This window comes from Zingiber officinale, chromosome 7B (genome assembly GCF_018446385.1).
Source record: "Zingiber officinale cultivar Zhangliang chromosome 7B, Zo_v1.1, whole genome shotgun sequence".
In the NCBI taxonomy this organism is placed as follows: domain Eukaryota; kingdom Viridiplantae; phylum Streptophyta; class Magnoliopsida; order Zingiberales; family Zingiberaceae; genus Zingiber; species Zingiber officinale.
The window spans coordinates 18,132,728-18,158,847 of NC_055999.1; the positions used below are offsets into that span (position 1 = coordinate 18,132,728).

Consider the following 26,120-nt stretch of genomic DNA (forward strand, 5'->3'; position numbering starts at 1 on the left):
CGAGATGCACATGACTCGGTCCGGTGACGAGGGAACAACCAAACGCAAAACCCCAACGGCCTCCTCGATCGCCGCGGCGCCGTGCTCGCTCCTCCGGTTGAGTCGTCGCCTTCTTTTTCTTCTCTCTCTTGATCTCCCTTCTGTCATTCCACGCCGCCTCAAAGCTGCCACTGCCCTCAGGCATCTCAAATCGTCGCTGCCACCAGCCGTCGTCCTCAGCCAATAGCTAAGATCGGGACCTCTCCTTCGCGTTTATCACCGATCGCCGCGGCTACCTCCAATCGTTACCCGAGGCAGCATCCGCTTCCTGTGCCAACCTAAGTAGCGGCTCTCCGAGCTACGCGTATCGCGATACCGGATTCCGTCGAACCTTACCTGCGGCATTGCACCACCCACCCGACTTCTCAGCATCCTTCTTCTCGAACCGAACCAAATCCACTTAGTTCAAAATAGGGAAAACTATAGCCTCCGACGGGAATTTAGACCTTTCCTCCACGGTCGCTGAACCGGAGCGCATCGCTGCCCTTGGAGCCGATCCTTCACTTGTGAACATCACACAATGTCGGAACTTGTTGGCGCTGGACAGATGAAGGACAAGAGAGCATTCAAGTGCGCCATCGCGGTTGTTGGGATCATGAGCACCCTACTTATCTATGGGATTCTGCAGGTACATCAAGTAGTGATACTCTTTATGCACTTACGCGATCTTTTATTTATTTATTTATTTATTGGTAATTTTGGTTCTGTTGACGGAACGATGATCATTTGTCCTGTTATTCTTTAAAAATAATGAGCGATCGTGTGACATGTCCCCATAAACTTCACATCATATGTTGGACCATTTCTTTCTGTTGGTCTGTAATTCTTCTACACAAGAGATGGTGTGACAGGTCCCCATAAACAATTTACCAAAGGGCGTTGCTTGGATATTATATTTATCAAAAGACGCATCGTAGGTTGGTATTTACCAAAGGGCGCAGTTTAACAAATTCAATTCCCAAATTACCCTTGTGGCTACCTGGCAACCACGTTTTTCAATCATCATTTTCCAAGCATCCAAGGCACAAATCAAATTGAAAAATAATTTGTGGTTCGGATGCACGTCATCTCACTGTGCGTGGTGTTATAAACACGAAAGAATATGAACCCTGCGCTTGCCATTACTGCTCGTGCTGGTTGGCGGGATTGCAATAGACTAGTTAGGTTTTCGTGATATTGGCGTAAGAGTTTCAAGAGGAGACCAAAGGACAACTGCAGTTAAAAACGTCAGTCGAGAAGGACAAACTTCTTGCAAGAGGAAAATTAGTAGAAGAATACATTTAAAGATTTAGATATGTATGTATAGATTTATTACTGTAAATTAGGGTAGTGATGGTAAATAAAAATTACAGTATTGTAGCAAAGGGTGGTGGAAAAAAATGGTTGTTATGGTTTATTTTGGTTGTGTGGGGAATAAATACTCAACAACACCTGCAATATGATGTAATAGAATACTTAATCGATTTAAGTCTTGTTAGTTTCTGCGGTTGATAGTTAAGTTTGGCTAACCATTTTTTATTTAGGGTTTAGGGTTTAGTCAGTGGTGGTCCTAGTTTACAAAAAGTGTCTACTTCAATAGGGACCTGATATCATCGATATCAGGCCCAACGTGATCTTTGGTTAAAAGTTGGATTTTACATCATATAAATCTTTTCCTCGCTCAACCCTTCCTAGTGGTTTCAATTAAGCAAAATTACAAATTAACGACATCACTTGATTATGTAGTTGCAAATTTACTAAATTAGTTTGGAATTTATTTATCAGGGACGATCATATAACTGAAGAACTTCTCTCTAAGATATGGAATACACTTGATACAAATTCTAGCATTGGACATGGAGCTAATGTAGGAGAAGTATCCAGAACAAATATTCCATTATCTTCGCAGTATAGTTGTGTGCCTAACACAAATAGAAATAGAAGCAGTAATTTAACATTTGATCTAAATGAAAAAGCTAGTATTCAAGAAGATGAACTTCTGAATCCTTGTACAACACTTGATGTTTACTTTGAGCCTACTTGGAGGGAGGAGGAAGGGTATTATAACCGAATTGGAGAGGAATTGCAATGTAATACAGATGCACAAGAATTCTTAGCTGATGATATACAGATTGAACAATATGAAATATCTCCGGAGCAGTACAGTGACTTAGAGGAGGAGTTCCCAATAGCTGATGATCCATATATTCTAAATTCTCGATTGCTCCAAAAGCCAGTGGAAGAGGCAACAGATGAGCATGAATTTTTTGTTGGACAGATTTTTCCGTCTCGACAAGAGTTCAAGAATGCACTTGTGAAACATGCCATGGTTAAACATATGAGATATAACCCAGTCAACACTCGGAAAAATAAAGTAAAAGTCGTCTGCTTCAATCAACCGTGTAAATGGAGAGTAGTTGCCCGGGGGATGTAGAGTTCATTGTTACGAAATATATAAAGGAATACCAATGTGGCACCATTAGGGAAAGTGCTGATCATCAAACATGCTCTTCATCCTTTGTAGCTTCTTTTGTTGAAGAGCAATTTCTTGCTAATGAACAATACAAGCCAAGTATGATTATAGCAGATATAAAAGCTAGGTTTGGAATGACCATATCATACAGAAAAGCATACATAGCTCGAGAGAAAGCGATGAAGAAAGTTGTTGGAGATTATGACCAAGCATATAGAGATCTTCCACTATATCTGCGTGAGTTAAGAGTCAGAGATCCTGAAACCTATGTGGCACTACACAGGAATGAGGATAATCAGTTCCAACGCTGTTTTTGGGGTTTTGGAGCTTGTAGAAGAGTATTCAGGTCTTATCTTCGCAAATTGATTGGAATTGATGCCACACACCTAAGAGGCAAATATCCGGGTGTGTTGTTGATTGCTACATCAATTGATGCTAATGACAATGTCCTCCCAGTAGCCTTTGAAATCGCTGAAGTTGAATGTGGGTCTGCATGGGAGTGATTTTTGGATCATACGAAGAGATTCTTTGATGTTGATCCAGAGTCAATGACTATAGTATCAGATAGACATCGCGACACTATAGTTAGGAAAGTCTATCCTACCGCCCATCATGCTTTTTGTTGCCACCACATGTCTTGCAATATGGTAACAAATATGATCTCATAATGCAGTCCATGCTTGAAAAACATCCAGATGCTCATAAGTGGCTTCAGAACATTGACCCTAAAAGATGGGCTAATGCACACTTTAGTGGCAGAAGGTACATAATGCTAACAACCAATTGTGTAGAGAGTTTAAATGCTTTGTTCAAGGAGACACGTGAACTTCCCATAAATAAGTTAATTGATAATACCAGAAGAAAGGTTGCTCAATGGTTCTTTAACCGTAGGGAGGAAGTGTCGAAATGGTATGTTGCGTTGACACCTCATGCTACCAAAGAAATGGAATCAAGGAGGGAGAAAGCTAGACGATATAAAGTCCACCCCTACTCTCAATCTGAAATGGAAGTAGAGACATGGGGCGCTTCATACATTGTTGATTTGGAGAGAAAATATTGTAACTGCGGGGAGTTTCAAATTTCAGGATTGCCTTGCTCACATGCAATTACCGTCATCATTCACCGGAACATGGATACACTCCCATATTGTGAACATTATTTTCATTCACAGAATTGGAATGCGATATACATGGATCGTATTTACCCCTGTCGAAGTAAGGAATTTTGGCCTAGGGGAGTAAACAACATTATAGTTCTATGTCCCCGTAACCTTGTGCAGCCGGGTAGGCGAAAGAAGACAAGGATCGAGTCGAAACATAATAGGAAGGTAAAAGTCAAACGCAGCAGGTGCAAACAACTGGCCATAATCGGAGGACCTGTAGAATGCCGCCAACCCTTGGTTCTTGAAATAATTGTAAATTGGAGGAGTTGATCTATATGTTTTGTATGCAGTACATACATAGAATTGTAAGAAAAACAGTTTTGGAAAGTTATGTTTCTGTTATATCGTTTTATGTAGTATTTATTTTATGATACAGTGGTATTGTAGGGATGAGAAGTGTCAACCATCACTTGCAAGGCATAATTAATACTTCACACCATATAGGTTTAGTATATCTTTGCATTTCAATTCAACAGGAAGGGGTTTGAAATTTCAAAGTAATGTAAATATGTTTTGAAATATAAATGAGTTTAAACTCAGACAAAGGGATTGTAGTCATCCTTGAAAAATGAGATTGGAGTCATTGAAAAAGAAAACAGGTCACTGTTCCGTGCCAACTGGCACGGAGCAATAACTTCTAATCTAGGGAGTATAAATAAGTTTTGACACCATTTATACCATCTCCCCACTCAGACCATCACAGGGAACGTGATTTCAGGTAAATCCAAGTAGGGGAGGGCCATCAGTGGATTTTTGGTCAAAATCCACTGATGGACCTAGACACCTCTGATTTGACCCATTTCAGTTCGAGTGGGATTATGTAATTGCAAGTACTCCAACGGTGCTAGCAAATCATGGTTTAAAGGTATATATGTGTGGTAGCAAGTGTTGAAAATAAAAAAAAAAAATTCAGCCACCGTTGGGCCTGATATGAGAGCATATCAGACCCAACGTGGGCCTGATAAGAGAGCATATCAGGCCCAACGTGGGTCTGTTATGATATCGTTTCTTAAAACTTGATTCTATCTCCCCCTTGTATAAACTCAACACGTGCTACCATGCTCCTTATAAAAAAAATAAATAAAATAAAATTAGAAGGTGCTACCATAGGATTTAAGGCTACAGCATCGCCATCAGTGAGTTTTGTGCCAACTGACACGGAGCCATAACTTAGTTTCCAGGGTGTAAAATTCGTTTTGACACCATATATACCATCTCCCCACCCAGACCTTCACAGGGAACTTTATTCCAGGTAAATCCAAGTAGGGGAGGGCCATCAGTGGGTTTTGGTCAAAACCCACTGATGGACTTAGACACCTCTGATTTGACCCATTTCAGTTCAAGTGGGATTATGGAATTGCAAGGACTCCACCGGTGCTAGCAAATCATGGTTTAAAGCTATATATGTGTGGTAGCAAGTGTTGAAAAAAAAAAAATTCAGCCACCGTTGGGCCTGATATGAGAGCATATCAGGCCCACCGCCTGATATGAGCGCATAACAGCCCAACGCGGGTATGGTAATATATCGTTTCTTAAAACTTGATTCTATCTCCCCCTTCTATAAACTCAACACGTGCTACCATGCCCCTTATAAAAAAATAAAATAAAATAAAATTAGAAGGTGCTACCATAGGGTTTAAGTCTACAGCATGGCCATCAGTGGGTTCTGTGCCAACTGGCACGGAGCCATAACTTAGTTTCCAGGGTGTATAAATTCGTTTTGACACCATATATACCATCTTCCCACCCAGACCTTCACAGGAACTTGATTTCAGGTAAATCCAAGTAGGGGAGGGCCATCAGTGGGTTTTGGTCAAAATCCATTGATGGACTTAGACACCTCTGATTTTACCCATTTCAATTCGAGTGGGATTCTGGAATTACAAGGGCTCCAACGGTGCTAGCAAATCATGGTTTAATGCTATATATGTGTGGTAGCAAGTGTTGAAAAAAAAAAATTTAGCCACCGTTGGGCCTGATATGAGAGCATATCAGACTCACCGTGGGCCTGATATGATAGCATATCAGGCCCAACGTGGGCCTGATATAAGCGCATATCAGGCCTAACGTGAGCCTGGTAATATATCGTTTCTTAAAACTTGATTTTATCTTCCCCTTCTATAAACTAAACACGTGCTACCATGCCCCTTATAAAAAAATAAAATAAAATAAAATTAGAAGATGCTACCATAGGGTTTAAGTCTACAGCATGACCATCAGTGGTTTCTGTGCCAACTGGCACGGAGCCATAACTTAGTTTCCAGGGTGTATAAATTCGTTTTGACACCATATATACCATCTCCCCACCCATACTTTCACAGGGAACTTGATTTTAGGTAAATCCAAGTAGGGGAGGACCATCAGTGGGTTTTGGTCAAAACCCATTATGGACCTAGACACCTCTGATTTGACCCATTTCATTCGAGTGAGATTCTGGAATTACAAGGACTCCAACGGTGCTAGCAAATCATGGTTTAAAGCTATATATGTGTGGTAGCAAGTGTTGAAAAAAAAAAAAATTCAGCCACCGTTCGGCCTGATATGAGAGCATATCAGGCCCAACGTGAGCCTGGTAATATATCGTTTCTTAAAACTTGATTCTATCTCCCCCTTCTATAAACTAAACACGTGCTACCATGCCCCTTATAAAAAAATAAAATAAAATAAAATTAGAAGGTTCTACCATAGGGTTTAAGTCTACAGCATGACCATCAGTGGGTTCTGTGCCAACTAGCACGGAGCCATAACTTAGTTTTCAGGGTGTATAAATTCGTTTTGACACCATATATACCATCTCCCACCTAACCTTCACAGGAAACTTGATTTCAGGTAAATCCAAGTAGGGGAGGGCCATCGGGTTTTGGTCAAAACCCACTGATGGACCTAGACACCTCTGATTTGACCCATTTCAGTTCGAGTGGGATTCTGGAATTGCAAGGACTCCAATGGTGCTAGCAAATCATGGTTTAAAGCTCCATATGTGTGGTGGAAAGTGTTGAAAAAAAATTAAATCAACCACAATCAGTAAAATCAAATATGTGAGAGCATATCAGGCCCAACGTGGGTCTGGTATGGTTTCGTATCTCGTATCAAAAAACTTGATTCTATCTCCCCTTTATCAAAAAATAAAATAAAATAAAATAAGTTGATTCACCATAATTTTAATTTACACAATCAGTAAATCATTACAAGAATAGTCTATTACAATTTTTAAGTATCTACAGTTTAAAGTTTTTGTCAGACATGATTTTATGTCTAAGTCTAAATCTATAAGTTCTCATATCAGCTTGTATAAAGTGTGCAGATCTCTGAAACATCAAACTCTCTGCATAGCGCATCATAAAAAAAGCACAATCCAACCTACAAAACAAAAGCACAATCCATCATAAAATAAGCACAATCCAACCTACAAAACAAAAGCACAATCCATCATAAAATAAGCACAATCCAAATATGATGGAACAGACACAAATACTTATGATTTGCTTTGTATGGGGCCATTAACTTGAATCGTTTTATACTCTCTCCCGGAGAAAGGTGCTAATCCTTTATGCCATATGTGATAATATGACCAGTTTAACTCCTTAATAAACAACTCCTACAAATAACAAACAATAGTAATTAATACATAACCAATGATTATTGGATATAAGAAATTTGATACTTACAGTTTGATCAAAAACAGCAGTGTAATTTTCTGTGGTGCCAAGAGAGTTATAATGAATTATTTGACCTTCCTCCAGGTCCATCACCATTAGATGCCAATGATCATCTTGGTTATTTAGAGGACAGAAAATATATCTAATGGCCTTGTCCTCATCAGTTTTTGCACTCTGTTTCAATGCATCCACGTGCATCATTCCAAACAAGTCCTATGCAAACAAGATAGCTAATGAGTTGACTGCATCCAATATATATTATAAACAATTTACAATGAAATAAGGAACATACTCGAAATCCAACCCCACAAAATATGGATGGGTGGTACGATGAGTTAGAGTTTTTGGCTTCATTAGCAATAATAGTCCAATAAACATTTATGCAATCCCTATTGGTGTATTGCGTCCAATCAAATATTGTCATAAAAGATTGCATATCTAAAGAGAAAGTATCATTCCTCCATATTGGATGCACCGTCACCCTACACACAAGGATACAGACAATGGAATTAACCAAATAAATTAAAAGTATAATAAATATTATTAAACTCCAATAATAATCCTTTGTTGACATGTGATTTAAGTATTTATGCGGCCAAATACGTTACCTTAACTGACTGAGCTTCAATAATGCATCGGCTATCACACCATCTGTATTATTCTTAAAAAATGTCTTCGTTTGCTGAGAGAATTAAAATACTACTATGTCATTAAGGATTATAAAATAACGACTTACCTACTCTCGATCGTACCTTCAATATTTTGGTCCTGACCTTGTTAAGTTCATCACAATTTTTTTCTATTTGTGATGAACTTGTATCTTCTGTCTTTGATGGTGCAGGAACATCTGGTTCGACAGCCTGAACAATCTGTTTGCCTTTTTTTTTTTGTACATTCGGATATCAAACTTCTCTGAGTTCTCTTTCTTTTGGGGCCTACACAAAAATTAGTTGGTAGTGTAGGCAGATTAGGGTCTATGCCTTCTGATGCTCTTGTCTCCCTGATGCCTTGCTTTGTATAATTTCTTAGAGCTCTTTAATCTTATTTTCGGCATTGGCGATGATTTTGTCTTTTACATTTAAAATTCTGTTATTCACGTCAGCATTGATAGTCTCAGTCTTGGTGACACTCGTATCCCGTTCCTTACGCAATTTACTTATTTGTAGATCCTTTTCTTTAAGCATAGAATCCATCTCAGCAATCATAATATCCTTTGCTGTTAAGAGACTATCCTTTTCTTCTATGACCGCTGTTAGGTTTTTATTAGCTTTCTCCAAACTTTTAGTAGCTTTATGTAATGCTTGCTTTAAACTTTCAATTTTTTCTCCCTTTTCCTTGCACTGACTACAATCTACCGTATCGTCACACTGCAGTAGACCTTCTTCGGGTTGCTGTAAAGATCCTTGGTCAACCAACTCAAGAGGCTCAGTTGGTTGAGCCCAGTTTGGTAGTAAATCCAACTCTGATTCTGCCGGAATTAAATCTACTAAAATTTTATCTGCAGTTACACGGTCTATTATTTTTTTGACTGTGTCAACATGATAGTTAGGCCACCTCCACCGTAGTATTCTAGGCAATTTTTCAGGATGGTCTGGATCAATAATGCTGATGTGCTCACACACTCATACCTTTATAAAAATAATTCATATTCATTACAAATATCGTGATATATATATAATCGGACTTACAACCAAAATATTTGGAAATCCCTTGAGCAAGGGGGCCTTGGGCGTTGCATCAGTAACATGTGGTTTTGGTCTTAATGTAAGCTCCAAGCCAATGGCGTCTAATTGAGGAGCCATGAAACTGTATATTACATTGCACCAGTTAAACCTAGCTAAGTTGCCAAAATCATCTACATAGTCAATTAGGGAGAGCACAGGTATTCTGAGAACACTGCTACTACCACAAAACAGAACAGTTGCAAAAAAATATAGGATATACAGCTGATAGTAGAGCTTGTCATTTGATCTCGACTTCCTAATCAGTTTCTCCAAATGTTTGGCAGAACAATCGGAATCTTGGAAAAACTCCTTGTACAGTGCGCTGGAAGCCTCATTTAAATCGAGACGAACTATCTCTCTCCATTGTCGGGAAGGCCAAGAATCAGTCCCACGTCTACCTTTGTAAATTTGAGTATCTTCCAATGGAAGATAAAGTTTTTTTCCTCCTGATCCCAATTATCAAACATATTTTGGACCTGAGCTCTTACAAAAGAACTATTAGGGAGATCGAGGATCCACGAAAAAGGTTTGCCTCGAATCTTCTGTTCTTGTTCTACAGTCGGTTGAACAGAAGAAATAAATTTTCTGAAGTGACAAATGGTACTCTTCCAGTTCATTCTTTTAGTTCTTCCTCTGTTGACATAACTTGGATAACTTGGTCGATAAGCACTCACACTGGTCAACGCCTCTTTTGTAGCCATTGTGAACCTAGCTACCGTATAACCACATCCAGAAAAACAACTCTTAGATTCCGTAATAACAAATATGCTCTTATTCTACCATGCCCCACTAAGTGAGCAACGGAGCTACGTACGAAACCGATTCTAGAACGCCGATGATGGTAGAGTCACGACTCGACCGGAGCTACGTAGAATGCCTTCGAGAAGAAGATGACGACCGAAGCAGGAGAGTGTGCGCTTTTGCAGATTGAAACTTGGGCCTGATATCCCATTATTTTATTTAAGTATTTATTCGACTCGGTTTATTTTTATGATTAATTATTATTATTTTCTAATAATACTCTTTAATATCAGGCCCCACGTTGGGCCTGATATGCTCTCATATCAGGCCCACGTTGGGCCTGATACGCTCTCATATCAGGCCTAACGGTGGATGATTTTATTTTTTTTTCAACACTTTCTACCACACCTTTGGAGCTTTAAACCATGATTTCCTAGCACCGTTAGAGTCCTTGCAATTCTAGAATCCCACTCGAACTAAAATGAGTCAAATCAGAGGTGTCTAGGTCCATCAGTGGGTTTTGACCAAAACCTACTGATGACCCTCCCCTACTTGGATTTACCTAAAATCAAGTTCCCTATGAAGATCTAGGTGGGGAGATGGTATATATGGTGTCAAAACGAATTTATACACCCTAGAAACTATGTTATGGCTCCGTGCCAGTTGGCACAGAACCCACTGATGGCGATGCTGTAGCCTTAAACCCTATGGTAGCACCTTCTAATTTTATTTTATTTTATTTTTTTTATAAGGAGCATGGTAGCACGTGTTGAGTTTATAGAAGAGGGAGATAGAATCAAGTTTTAAGAAACGATACCATACTAGACCCATGTTGGGCCTGATATGCTCTCATATCAGGTCCACGTTGGGTCTGATATGCTCTCATATCAGGCCAACGGTGGTTGAATTTTTTTTTCTCAACACTTGCTACCACACATATATAGCTTTAAACCATGATTTGCTGGCACCGTTGGAGTCCTTGCAATTCTAGAATCCCACTCGAACTGAAATGGGTCAAATCAGAGGTGTCTAGGTCCATCAGTGGATTTTGACCAAAACCCACTGATGACCCTCCCCTACTTGGATTTACCTGAAATCAAGTTCCCTGTGAAGGTCTGGGTGGGGAGATGATATAGTTGGCACAGAACCCACTGATGGCCATGCTGTAGACTTAAACCCTATGGTAGCACCTTCTAATTTTATTTCATTTTATTTTATTTTTATATGGGGCATGGTAACACGTGTTTAGTTTATAGAAGGGGGAGATAGAATCAAGTTTTAAGAAACGATATATTACCAGGCCCACATTGGGCCTGATATGCGCTCATATCAGGCTCACGTTGGGCCGGATATGCTCTCATATCAGGCTCACAGTGGGCCTGATATGCTCTCATATCAGGACCAACGGTGGCTGATTTTTTTTTTTTCAACACTTACTTCCACACATATATAGCTTTAAACCATGATTTGCTAGCACCGTTGGAGTCTGGAAACTAAGTTATGGCTTTGTGCCAGTTGGCACAGAACCCACTGATGGCCATGTTGTAGCCTTAAACCCTATGGTAGCACCTTTTAATTTTATTTTTTTTATAAGGGGCATGGTAGCACGTGTTGAATTTATAGAAGGGGGAGATAGAATCAAGTTTTAAGAAACGATACCATACCAGGCCTACGTTGGGCCTGATATGCGCTCATATCAGGCCCACGGTGGGCTTGATATGCTCTCATATTAGGCCCAACGGTGGCTGAATTTTTTTTTTTCAACACTTGGTACCACACATATATAACTTTAAACCATGATTTGCTAGCAACGGTGGAGTCCTTGCAATTCCATAATCCCACTCAAACTGAAATGAGTCAAATTAGAGGTGTCTAGGTCCATCAGTGGGTTTTGACCAAAATCCACTGATTCTGGGTGGGGAGATGGTATATATAGTGTCAAAATGAATTTATACACCCTAGAAATTAAGTTATGGCTCCGTGCCAGTTGGCACAGAACCCACTGATGGCCATGCTGTAGCCTTAAACCCTATGGTAGCACCTTCTAATTTTATTTTATTTTATTTTTTTTATAAGGAGCATGGTAGCACGTGTTGAGTTTATAGAAGGGGGAGATAGAATCAAGTTTTAAGAAACGATACCATACCAGACCCACGTTAGGCTTGATATGCTCTCATATCAGGACCAACGGTGGCTGATTTTTTTTTTTCAACACTTGGTTCCACACATATATAGCTTTAAACCATGATTTGCTAGCACCGTTGGAGTCCTTGTAATTTCAGAATCCTACTCGAACTGAAATGGGTCAAATCAGAGGTATCTAGGTCCATCTGTAGGTTTTGACCAAAACCCACTGATGACCCTCCCTTACTTGGATTTACCTGAAATAAAGTTCCCTGTGAAGGTCTGGGTGGGGAGATGGTATATATGGTGTCAAAACGAATTTATACACCCTGGAAACTAAGTTACGGCTTCGTGCCAGTTGACACAGAACCCACTGATGGCCATGCTGTAGACTTAAACCCTATGGTAGCACCTTCTAATTTTATTTTTTTTTATTTTTTTTATAATGAGCATGGTAGCACGTGTTGAGTTTATAGAAGGGGGAGATAGAATTAAGTTTTAAGAAACGATACCATACCAGACCCACGTTGGGCCTGATACGCTCTCATATTAGGCCCAACGGTGGCTGAATTTTTTTTTTCAACACTTGCTACCACATATATATAGCTTTAAATCATGATTTGCTAGCACCGTTGGAGTCCTTGCAATTCCAGAATCCCACTAGAACTGAAATGAGTCAAATCATCAGTGGGTTTTGGCTAAAACCCACTGATGACCCTCCTTTACTTGGATTTACCTGAAATAAAGTTCCCTGTGAAGGTCTGGGTGGGGAGATGGTATATATGGTGTCAAAACGGATTTATACACCCTGAAAACTAGGTTATGGCTCCGTGCTAGTTGGCACAAAACTCGCCATGCTGTAGACTTAAACCCACTGATATGCGCTCATAGTAGACTATCCTTTTTTTTAGCTAGCATTACAACAAACAATCCTTTTGACTATGTTTTAGGTAATTTTTAGTTTGAAAAAAATAGCAGACTTTGAAATCCATGACAAAAGAGAGATGCTCAATTAAAATGCAAAGTTACACACGTTGGGTCTGATATTGTACCATATCATGCCCAACGGCCTGATATGGTATCATATCGGGCCCAATGGGAGGCTGGATTTTTTCTCCACGTGCTATCACCCATAGAGTGCTTTGTGTATTGGATAACACCGTTGGAGTCCTTGCAATACCCTAATCACACGAGACTTGAACTGGGTCGAATCACAGGTATCTAGGTCCATCAGCGGGTTTTCGCCAAAACCCATTGATAGACCTACCCTACTTGGATTTACTTGGTCTCACCAACCCTATGAAGGTTTGAGAGAGGGGGAAGGTATATATGGTCTCAAAACATAGTTATAAACCCTAGGTAAGAAGTTCTTTGTCCGTGCCATTTGGAACACAACATGTGTTTCTTGCAGTTTCAGGAATAAGAACCAATTTTTTTTCCTCGTAACTTAGTTACTTTGGTGTTCCATAATTACATGCCTAATTCAAATTTCAAAGCCTACCTTGTGCTCTTGAAACCGAGTGTTGGTCTCAGCCTATTTGATTTTCTAAACAATCCCAACCGTTACCAATTTTTTAGTTTTGAGAAGATAGAAATGATGTGCAGTATAACTTATATACATTATCTCTATTTTCACTGATAAGCACTAGCATCGCAATTTGGATTTCACTGATAAGCACCAGCATCGCAATTTGGATATTGTGACTAATCAGTATGCAATATTATTAATATTCCAGTGACAGTTTATACTCTTCTTATATAATACATACCACTGTATTAAACAACAAAGACTACATACAAAGATATAAAACTACCTACACTACGTAAGTTTATTTACATTCTCTACAAATTTTTGCCTTACAAGACTATGGATATTTAATTCAATGTTTTAAAAAACTTATCCCTCAAAATTGATACCATTACATCAATTCTAATCTTTTTCATGTCTCCTTGTTTGAAGTCCATCTTCATATCGTATAGGAGACATCGAATGTATTGCATCATAAAGAAGCCACAGTCAACGTTGTAAATAACAACACCATTTTAATGGTCAATATTTTTTATCAATATGTTCTATTCACACTCTGTGCTCGAATTACCTGACTTGTTGTTGTGGACATTCTATTGTGCGAGAGACCCATTTATCGAACGGATAATGCCTTTCAAATTTTGGATCAATAGCAGCAACGCGCTCACGACTATAGAGTTTAAAATCTGATACCTATAAGATTGAAAAGGAAATTTATCAACTATCATTTATATTAGAATACAAACATACACATGAATATTGGATGCTCACCGCTGCTTCAAATTTATATTGGTATTTACTTCCACTTGCTAGAGAATTGTACTGATTGAACGTCATTGATTTGGTGTCCACCATCAGCAAGTGGAAGTGTGCATTATCACTGCACAAAGTTATAAAAATATACTTAACCTCTTCATCTCCTCTATCTGTCTTTATCAGGTGTTGGAAGCCAAACTTACTTGACGATTTCATTAATGACTACAAATATGCAAAGTCATACATACATAACTAAATAATAAAATGAATTCTAATTTGTACTATTCTCAAATAAATTACTTACTGTGAATAATGTTGAGCAATATATAGACTTGTTGTATGCCCTTCTAGACGAAAATGCCCCCCTAAATAGAATTTTACAATACGTGTCGATTACGTCCCCTCTTGTCAACAACTCTCCATTCACACCAGATAACAGAGAATACACATCTAAATAAAAGGATGGTTCCTCCCAAACTAAATCATTTGTAAACCTACAAAGTAAACAAATCAATGATTATTTTTACAAATTTAAATATGAGAACCATAGATCAACTATGTAATTAGAGAAGCATATAATTGTCTTGACTGATCAACTATGTATTTCACATACTTTAGTTTCTCCAACGCTTTTAACAAGTACGCCACCTCTTCGTCTTATTTTTTTTCTTGGAAGTCTTAAATTGCTTCTTCACATACTATGCGCATAAACATAAAAGGCATTTAGATAATCTATTAAATCAAACAAATTACAATGAAATTTGCAGATATCGTCTTACAGCAATGACTTGTTTCCTCATTTTGTCATATTTGCCAAACATATCTGCATCCTTCTCTGCCTCTTCATCAGATTTGTCTTCCATCAATTCTACAATATCTCTTTCTTCTTCCATTTCATCCACAACAAATTTTCCTTTCCCCTTCCCAACAACATCAGGTTCTTTTTCAACTTTTTTTCCATCTCCTGGACTTGAAACTTTCTCCGCATGCTCACTTATATGTATATTTCTACGTTGCCTCTTAGGTAAAGTTTTGAGCCACAATGGACTATCAATTGGAGTATCCCTGTAATCATAGCGACTTCTGTCACGTCCTCTCCTACTACAGGCTCGCTATATTGAGATTCCAGGCCTTTATTTTCAACTATTTTAAGTAATTCTTTCACCGTCTCCTTCAATTGCATGTTCTCCATTGCTAGCTATTTAATTCTATTTGCTTGAATAATGCAATTACAACACTCGTTAATTTGGCTTCCTCCTTCAGTGACTTCAATTTGTGATGTCTCCATTGCATGTGGACTGTCATCAAAGCCAACAAGGTTCTCAAACAATGAATTAGGTCAATCAAAACCTGTAACAATATTAAAACACATGTTAAAATAAGAATTTTTAACCCAACTATAGTCGAAGTATTCAAAATTTACCTCTTCAGAGGAGACTTGATCAAACAATTCCCTCACCTTACTAATATGTGAAGGAATATTCCTCCACTTATTTATTCTTGCTCCTTTTATTTTGTATGGTTTTTGGATTGGAACATGCTCCAAAAACCATGCCTGATTCACCATCACAAGGGTTACCTATTCATAAATGTCCGCAAAATATTAATAAATTTCACATAAATTATAAACTTACTACCAAAAGACCAGCAAATCCCTTTAGGTAAGGGAGGTTGGTGTTAGATTGTTTTGTCCCAGTTGATGAAAATATGTCCCCAATCTTAGGTAATTGTGGAGCCATAAATTCAGGATGGCTTCAACCCAGTTGAATCTAGCAAGATTCTCAAAATCATCTACTATATCTATAAGACATAAAGGGACCTTATATGTACTAGAAGAAAATAAGACACAAACAAATATATACAAAATATATAATTTGCAAAATAATAAAACATCATCTTCTCCTTCAAAACGATTGCCATAAAATTTAAGCAACTCCTCAATTCTTGATCTAGTAGCTTCTTTTTTGTTTGAGAAGTATGTTAGAAAGAGGTCACCGGATGCTTTAGTTGAATTCATCGGAATTGAAGCTCCTCGGTATGCAATACCAAGCAGCAATGAAACATCTCTTCTTGTGAAGCCAACCGGAACACCTGACCAAGTTAAATGATTATTAGACTTCTACCAACAAATATAAAAGTATCAGGCCCAACGTGGGCTTGATACGCTGCTATATGAAGCACACGTTGGGCTTGATATAGCATCATATCAGACCCACGTTGGGCTTGATATGACATCATATCAGGCCCACTATGGCCCAGATGTGATATCGTATCAGACCCACGTTTAGCCAAAGATTTAATTTTACCATACAACTACTTTGTGATTAAAATACGAAATTATATATTGTACCTGAGAATCTAAAGGTTTGACTACTTGAATCCCAATTTATATTGACCAAAATCCCACGGATATGCTGCATATCTTGTATGTCCAAAAAAATACTAAAGGGTGACTGTTTGATCAACGCTATGTCTCGGTCATGTAAAATAACAGACCCTTGATGCGTTCCTTTCTTCGTGGATGCTTCAAAAAAACTTTTAAAGTAACCTAGGACACTTTTCCAATGCAGTTTCTGTCCAACATCAACTGAGTCATACATTTTTATAAAAATTAAAAACATTTTAATCATACTAGTTAAGCTTCTCAAAATCACAGAGTTTGTAAAATGATACCTTTACAGTTAATTGATGTTGAGAGGATGATGATACACCCGATCGACTTCTTTAGGTCATTATGAGACGAGATGATTGACGTAAACCCTAGAACCCTTCACTAGCGTCTCGCGATCAGTCCTGGTTTTTGGCACCGAAATGCTTGATGCCGCTTGAGAAACACTCGAGGTTACTAAACTAGGGTTTCACAAGAGGGAAGATTTCTTCACAGAATTGGATCTGCACTCGCATGTTACGAAGGAGGGAGGTAGACAAATGATGGAAGTTATTTTTTTAAAATCAAAGTTATTCAAAAAGTTGTTCGGATGCCTCGGTACTTGACTACTGAATATAGGAGATTGGCGGGAGGGTTATATTGGGTATTACACATGACTTACCTGCGCCTTTTGGTATATACAAAATGGTGATGCGCCTTTTGATAAATACATTATACCACGTACGCCTTTTGGTAAATTGCCGATCTTATTGTGCAATGGGTAGTGCATAGAATCAGATGAATTCAAAATTCCACTTTTCATCTTTTTAATGATTCAATTGATTGAGTTTACTTTGCAATCTGCCATTAGTTTGCTAGTTTTTACATTCTGACTATCTTTGTTTTACTTCATGGCCAAATGATAAGTTATCTACTCAATTCAATTGAAACAACAGAGAGATATTCACTATGTAATCTTAATTCTCATTAATAGATCTGCACGGTTTATCCCATCGAAGCAATATTCTGTGGTGCCTTGGAGAATCTTGAATTTCTTCTTCGTAGTTTGCTCACCAGATTTGTTTTACTTTCAGGAGAAGATAATGAGAGTTCCATATGGGGTCAACAAAGAATATTTTAGATATTCGCTGTTTCTCGTCTTCTGCAATCGCATTATGACATCTGCAGTATCTGCAGGAGTTTTGTTGGTGAGTTTTAGAGGTCTCTAGTTCATATGTATGTGCCCTTAGTTATTTACAATTCCGTGCATGTTGTTCAATAGGCAAGTAAAAAGTCACTGGATCCTGTGGCACCCATGTACAAATACTGTGCTATATCAATATCTAACATACTAACCACAACGTGCCAATATGAGGTAAATGACATTTATTCAGTGACTATGATTTTTTTTTTTTTACTTAATAAGAAACCCTTTTGGCAACCTCTCTCTGTCTTTAGTAAAATTGGTCTTGGTTGTTTCAGGCACTGAAATATGTTAGTTTTCCAGTTCAGACCCTTGCAAAATGCGCAAAAATGATACCTGTCATGGTAAATCTCCATCAAGATGTGATTTAATTATGTTTTTATTCTGCTTCATCTTAAAGCATACCTTGCTTCCTGCCCAGGGTTTGACCTAGTTTGAGTATTTTTTAAAACCATTCACCTTTTCCGTCTGTTTCATTCTTTGTTGGCTTTTGGATTGTTTCAGCTGTCAGCACAAAAGTGATGTGTGTTGACCAATCTAGAGGATTTAGGATATTTAACATAAATTTGTATTTTGTTTTCATTGACATGAAAACATTGTTCCATTTATCTTGGTTAGTTCACCAGTAATTGCACAATGTTTCTTATTTTTCCAATTTGATTGCTTAAAGTATTTGTCAATGCTGTTTAAATATTTGGGTTCATATTCTGAGATTCATTTACTTAGTTTGAGCAGGGATCTTTATCTTTTTCTCCTTTTGATGGAAAGTTTCTTATTATGTCCATGGAACAGTCCTGATGGCAAATGTTTCTATAAATTTAACTTGGAAATGATGGCCTCTTTCTTTACACACAGATATGGAAGGTTTTATTTGATGGGCCATCCGTTAGAAGGAAATATTTGTTAATTGACACTTTTTTGACTTAATGATGTTCTATCATATGTCATTGTCGTTATATAGTCTCTGCATTAATCTTCTATGGTTCATGTACTGGACAAAGGAATTTCCTTGGATAAGCCCTAAGGAATTTATCACATAGTTATGAAATATGAAAAAAGTTAATCAAGGGGAAGTGCTTGCAGACATTGGAATAGTCTTAATTCTCTACTCTCTTACTGCCTTTTGTGATCAAATGAAGCTTAAATTGCCCCAATTTGTTGAGTTCAAGTACTTGACAGTGTCCAGATATCCTGACTAGTGTCATAATGCTTTGTAATCATGATTGAGTTCCATATCTGCCCTTAAATTTTAATTCAGTAATATTTTAAGGTAAGTGTTATCACACAATGCTATATTATCTTAGGCAGTTCTTTTTTTGTCTTTAAACCTATGGTCCTTTATTTCTTGTCCATCAGGTTTGGGGGACACTAATAATGCAGAAGAAATATAATGGGAATGATTATCTATTTGCACTGTTTGTGACAATTGGATGTGCTGTGTTTATTCTGTATCCAGTAAGCATAAATCTGGCATTTTCAAGCTTTTCTTGGCTTTGATGGATAGATGTGGTCATCTCTTTGATAGTTGTTTCTTAGATGTCTTCTCTTGCTGTTAATTTTTATCTACATATTTGTTAAATAGCTTCCAAAATTCTTTGTAGTTGATCAGACAGATATGCCAAAGCAAAGTCAAGTAGTGGTAATTATTTTGAGATTCTATAGCATCTTGTTTGCATAACCAATAACCAGTTCAGAAATTTCTTATGGTGTTCCATGATTATTGGAAATTTTATCCTATGCTATTGCTTTATCTTTTCTGTTTTGTATGTTGTAGCAAGCATCATTAGTTTTATAGTGGTTCACCTAAGGCCAACTTGAGCATGCGCAGCATGTTGAGCTCCTCTCACTTGATTATGATTTATCAGTGGTTCAGTGGACTGAAGCAGGCTTATCTTCTCCTAAAATATATTTAAGCCAAAAAATGTCTGCATGAATTCAACCAACTAATTTTTTTTTTCCCGTCTGGAGTACTTTTCATATTCTTTTGCTTTGGGATTATATCATATGCAGTGTTAAAAGTCCTCTAATTCTGTGCTAGCTTGCTACCTATGCAATCCTGTCATGTATATTTCCATCTTGTTCTTATGAATATGCTAATGTGCATCTTGGAATGCCACTGCATAAATAGTTCAGATTTGTGTTTAAATATGTGGCCAATATCATTTTCATTTGTAGATGCAAGGCGCAGATGCCTGGAGTTGATGCATGTTAAATAAGGAAATAGGCTCTTTGTAAACAATCATATTTTTACTGGAGAGATTTGCTCTTGTTTGATGATTATGACCTCCAAATAACTGTGACGTTGCTTCTCCATTGTAGGCATCAGCTGATATTACCCCATATAATACAGGAAGAGAAAGCACCATATGGGGAATCAGTTTAATGCTTGGTTATCTTGGGTACAACCCTACTAATTGCTAGTTTTATCATATTGGAACTTATAATACAATGAGTTTGATTTGTTTGCGTTCTGGTTGTAAATTTGGGGGGAAATTTGCATTATTTATTGCATGATATAATACCATTACATGGTATATATATGACTCAGTCATAGATCCTACTGTGAAACAACTTATGTGTCACTGTAAGCCCATATGATTTGTGATACCTAATACTCTTTAACATTGGTTTTGATATGTCAAGAATCAGCAAAACTGAATGGATATTTTTAATCTCTGAAAACTTTTAACAATTCATTGGTACCTCCTTGCAACACTGTTTGTAGGGTTCATATATCTCCTGATCATGGTGCATTGTGTATATGTTTGTTTGTTGACCCCACAGGTCATCCGAGTTGGTATGTGGTGGGATGCTTGCCACATGAGGTCGCGGGGTCGAAACTCAGGGTAGTCGGGGCGTAAATTCCCGGTCCCTGTGCAACTCACCCCACCTGCCACATGCTCTCTCAGGATGCTGTGATTTACCTCCCTCGTGATGGCCTTGGGTCGGGTGCGGCGGGGGCGCTGGGGGCGAGCGATTTCGCTTTTTGCCACATTGTGTATATGTTTGTTTAATTTAAATACTCTGATTAAGTTATTTATTGTGAGGAAATTACTATAAATAAAATTAGTGATGTTTGTCTATTCTCCCTCCAGTTCTCTTTAGTGATCTTTGTTTGAGTGCATCATGTTTCGTTTTCCTTTCCTTGTTGTTAGGAAGTCTATGATTTGAGTGCTCAAAGATAGTGATAGACTAGTTTCTGATAATCCTAGAGATTCAGGACAGTTTGCTTTTATCTGAAAATTAGTTACTTGTCCAAGCTCTTAAAACTCTTAGCTGCATCTCCTCCATTTCTACATGTTCTCTTCATTTAACTCTCTTTAAGTATTTGATAAGTTGGATACTTGTATTATAGTATGACGGGTATCTCATTTGGAATTTAATAAACTATTATACGCATTCACTTAAGATCAATTTGTGGGATTGTCTCCGACTGATGGTTTTTTTAATCTAACAAATGTACTATATTATGAAATACTATATTGATAAATACTTGTAGTTCATACAGATACATGGCCGGTTTGTTTGGCAGTATTTTGTGATTATAGGTAGTATTGTCACATTGAAATTTCTCAATATTTATTTGTGCTTTCTAGGTTTGATGGCTTCACTAGTACATTTCAAGACAAACTTTTTAGAGGCTATGACATGGAAATACATAATCAGATATTCTATACCACAGTTTGTTCATGTCTCCTCAGTTTAAGTGGTAAGATTTTATTTTTGCAATTGATTGGATCTTGATTTGAATTGCTTAATTTGTAATCAAAACACAGGTGAACTGTCTTATCCTACTCGACTATATTTTTTTTTTAATATGAAAGCTGTAATTTATTTATCATTTTTGTTCATGCAAATCATTCTTGTGTTCTTCAATAAGTGCAACCTTTGGAGAATGAGTATCCTTTTGATTTTTCTTATGATAAGATCCTTCTCAGAAGCAAAAGCAGAGTTTTAGAATCTCAATTTCTAAATTGTATTAATATCATAGAAACATCTAAAGCATGTGATTTGTATATAGCTCTGGAACTTCTTTTCCATTTTATTATTAAATGGATTCAATTTCAATCTTGTTGCTGTGGGACTCAACACACATGGTAAGTTTAGCATTTGGTTAGCCGAATAGTACTTTCCTAAAAGGCTGAAACTAGCATTCCCATCTTTTTTTGTTACTTCCATTTATATTTGTAGCTTGTCCTGGATAGGACTCATTATAGTTAGCTAATCACTTATTCCAAAAGTTTAAGCTTAGATAAACAAATCTATGTTTACGCTATCTATACAGGACTTATTTTGGGTTAACCTCAGCCACCATGGTGAACTAGATCAAATTTCTAGGCTTATTAATGGCATATCTTGAAACACTAGTGATAGTGAAGTACTGAGCTGAAAGGGGCCTTCCGTGAGCTTCGTTTACAGCCTAGAGTAACCTTGTCTTAGAATCTAGTGTAACTTCCTTTGGGATCACCTCCAACTGACTCGATTTCGTTTCTGGCTGTTTATGTAACCTCTGTGCCTTTTGTATGAACTGATTGCTATATGTTAATCTGTCTATATGGCTATTAGGTGTAATCTGTAACATCATGTAGCTAGCATCACCTTGCCTGCTGTTGAACATTCTCCTTGATGTTAATAAACACAAGATAATGCTTTTGCCTTTCTCATCTGGTTCTGCTTTTCTTTATAGGACTCATTCTACAGGGTCATCTTCTTTCGGCAGTAGATTTCATGTTCCAGCATCAAGATTGCTTCTATGACGTAGCACTTCTTTCCACAGTAAGCATATTTTACCCAAGTTCTTTTACCTCGCTTGCATTACTGCTCTCATGGCAGACCTGTAGATGTTTGCATAAGTTAGCTCATAGACTTGCATCTTTATAGATACTCCTTTGTGCATTCCAAATGTTCTCAGGTTGCGACGGTTAGTCAGTTCTTTATTTCGTACACAATCCGTAATTTCGGGGCTCTTACATTTGCCACCATTATGACTACCAGACAGGTGAGTTTGTTCATGAGTTTCTCTGTGATCTCGTGCTACTTCTGCACTAATCAAATGCCTGAGCTTCTCTGTAGTTGGTCAGCATATTGCTTTCTTGCATATGGTTCGCGCATCCACTTAGTTGGGAGCAAATGATTGGAGCTGTAAACACTTTTTTTTCATGATCTCACTGATTTTGATCTCTTCTGTTAGTAGTTTGACAACACATGCATTCGTTCAGGGAATTGTTTTTGGCTCCATCTACACCAATAGCTTCATGAGGAGCCAGACACAGAAGCCACAGCCTACAAATTCATCGATTAACAATGTCTGATAAACAGTTTCAGACACTAATGAAAGAAAGGCAAAGGCCTTTGGTTTGTTGGGATGAAGAAGGCAAGCTTTTAGGTTTTTGCTTGATTCATGTCCTTTGATAATTAGTGGACGGTGTTTTAATCTAACTAGTTAATGTAATCCCCGCACAAAGCGTGGATAATTTTTTTATTTAATAATATAGAATAATTAATACAAAAAATAGAGCTAAATTAAAATGACATATAGTTTAGATAATTATTTTATAGAAGTCTACGTGGATAAGTGCACTTTGTTTTAAAAAATAATGCATCAATTTTTTTTATGGAAGTCATAATTTAAAATATATTTATTCCTATTCGTACGATTGATATATTGTGGATGTTTCTTAGACTAAAATTTTTTGCTTTTATTTGCATAAAAATAGAATCATAGAATTATTTGCATAAATTTTTTTGCTTTTATTTGCATAATTATTTAAACTACAAATTATTTGTCTCCCATAAAATTAGATGTTTAATATTCTTTTAAAGAATAAAAATATATAAACTTTAGTATAGATAATAAAATCTTACATTAATATATATATATATATATATATATATATATAGTTATTATCCTACACTCTCTTATATGGGTGACAGTTAATGTGGTGAGTTGACGTTGATAAAAATCCAGTATTTTCTCCTTTTCAAAATGTGTGGGCATATTTTGACTCTTTCTTTTCCCTTCCTTCATTTCCCGTAATTGGTTTTCAAAACCAAAGTCCTAAATTCTCTTCCCCTCTCATCCCACTCCTCCCTTCCCCCGCATCAGACCCTAGACCCAAGCCATCTTCTTTAGTCCAACTCGCGTGGAGTGAGTTAGAGTTTTTATCCAATCTGTACTGCTCATCTCTCTCTTTTATTTGTACTCATGTTTCTTAATGACACATTCCATGGAAGTTTATCAAGAGATGGAAGAATTACCATCACCACCCGTGTGCTGGTTATCTTCAAAATGGTGGTGTTGAAAGTAACGTCGATCAACGATGTGTTGGTTTTCTTTTAAAATTAGCACCAACGTGATGATTTTATGCTGAGTTTCTTTCAAAATTGAGCAACAATACGTTAGTGCTGGTACTGAAAGATTATGAGCACGTTGGTGGTAGTTTTTGAAAGAAAATAAGCTAAGTGCTGCTGTTTTTTAAATACCAGCACCAATGTGGCGTTATTCTTTTAATATCAGTACTAACGTGGTGTTGTTCTTTCAATACCACCACCAACGTGTTGCTGTTGTTTCAATACCACCACCAAGTTGCTGCTATTATTTCAATATTAGCAGTAACGTGCTGTTATTCTTTCAATACCAGCACCAATGTGTTGTTGTTCTTTCAATACTAGCACCAACGTATTGCTGCTCTTAAAAATCCAGCACCAATGTGCTATTGTTCTTTGAAAATCAACACCAACATTGGTGTTGGTTTTCAAAGACTAGCAGCATGTTGCTATTGGGTTTTTAAATTTTTTTAAAAATAACCAAATACAATTATTTTGACTAATACATCCAAAGCAAGAAAATCATTGCTTAAGAAACTTCCAAATAGCATTTAAGATCGAATTATATCTATCCAATAACTGATATACTATTTATGCTCCCGTTTATACTATTGCTCGATTATCTGAATCAGACATTCTACATTAATTGAAGAAAATCATTACTTAGCTATACACTCCCTAAGAAAATCATTAATGGAAGAAAATCATTCTACAGTAATTGATATACTATTTAAAGCATACAAATTTTTTCTAGGATACTTCATTAGTTTTCTTATTTTTCTACTATTGTTTATTCGTGTACTAAATCCGACTTCTCGTGCACATTGATTATAGAATGAAAATTCCTCTTCTAGTGATGAAAATTTCATCCCAGTTTGGGTTTTTGAAAATCATTACTTTAAAGGACATATAGATGGTCAATGGAATATGCAAATACAAAGTGATAAAATCAAAAAGACAAGAGCACTTGGCGAAGTTATAACTGAATGTAAGTCAAAGATATCATTGGTGAAGGAACAAACTGAACCTAATTGGGTTATCACTAACTTCATTGAAAGTCATAATTATCCACTCTCGTCTCCTATAAAGGTGCATTTGCTATGCTCATATCATAGTGTTTCGACAGCAAATAAATCATCGACTCAACAATTTTCAGAGGCTAATGTGCCAACTTTTCAACAAGTACGATTATTAGATATAGAGTATGGAGACCTTGAGCATGTTGGTTGCATAGAAAGAGATATTATAAACTTCGAGAAATAGCTAAGGGATGAATAAAAGGGTATTGATGCTTAAATAATGATTAAGTTATTTACCTCTGGCAAAGAGAAGAATTCAAGTTTTTTCTTTAATTATGATACTGATTCATATAACAAATTTTGCAGGTATTTTTGGATAGATCATGTATCAAAAAGGGCATATAATGTATTTGGTGATATAGTTGTATTTGATATGACATATACCACCAATAAATATGGGTTGATTTTTACACCATTTGTAGGGTGAATAATCATTATCAGACAATTATTTTTGGTTACGAGTTTCTAAGTGATGAGAAAATAGAGTCTTTTATTTGGTTTTTTAACAAGTTAATAGAAATCATGCCTAAAGATGCATCAAACATGATCATCACTGACCAGGATGCTGCTATGACAAAAGTCATTGCCCATGTTTTCTCTTAGACAATGCATAAATTTTGTTTGTGGTACATATTGAATAAATTTCTAGATAAATTAAACTTTTTAACTTTTTGAAGCCACTATCAAAAGATAAAGAATGTCATTTCAAATTCTATAACACCTGATGAATTTGAGAAGTCATGGTAAGAGGTTATCAAATCTGCTAACTTGAAGAAAAATTATTGGTTGCTATTGATATATGAATTACAATAGAGGTGGGCGCCAATTTATTTTAGGCATATATTTTGTAATGGAATGTCAAGTAGTTAGAGATCTGAGAGCTCATATTCTTTTTTCAAGAGGTATGTCTCAAATAAGAACTCATTGATGGATCTTATCACCCATTTCAATAGTGCT

The 26,120-nt window shown here is 37.0% G+C and overlaps 1 protein-coding gene across 2 annotated transcripts; it reads left to right on the top strand.

Moving 5' to 3' along the window:
• Positions 1-23,263, top strand: LOC122005456 (UDP-galactose/UDP-glucose transporter 5B-like). 2 transcript variants are annotated; one of them, XM_042560489.1, is made up of 11 exons: positions 1-667; positions 17,648-17,761; positions 17,836-17,928; positions 18,036-18,101; positions 19,114-19,212; positions 20,077-20,156; positions 21,354-21,466; positions 22,445-22,533; positions 22,670-22,756; positions 22,831-22,899; positions 22,977-23,257. In XM_042560489.1, exons 1-11 carry the CDS (start codon positions 560-562, stop codon positions 23,067-23,069), a joined length of 1,011 nt encoding a protein of 336 aa, XP_042416423.1. In that variant the 5' UTR covers positions 1-559; the 3' UTR covers positions 23,070-23,257. The 2 variants fall into 2 exon arrangements, with proteins under 2 accessions (XP_042416423.1, XP_042416424.1); XM_042560490.1 differs by lacking the exon at positions 19,114-19,212 and having other exon boundaries at positions 22,977-23,263.
• The last annotated feature ends 2,857 nt before the right edge of the window (positions 23,264-26,120 follow it).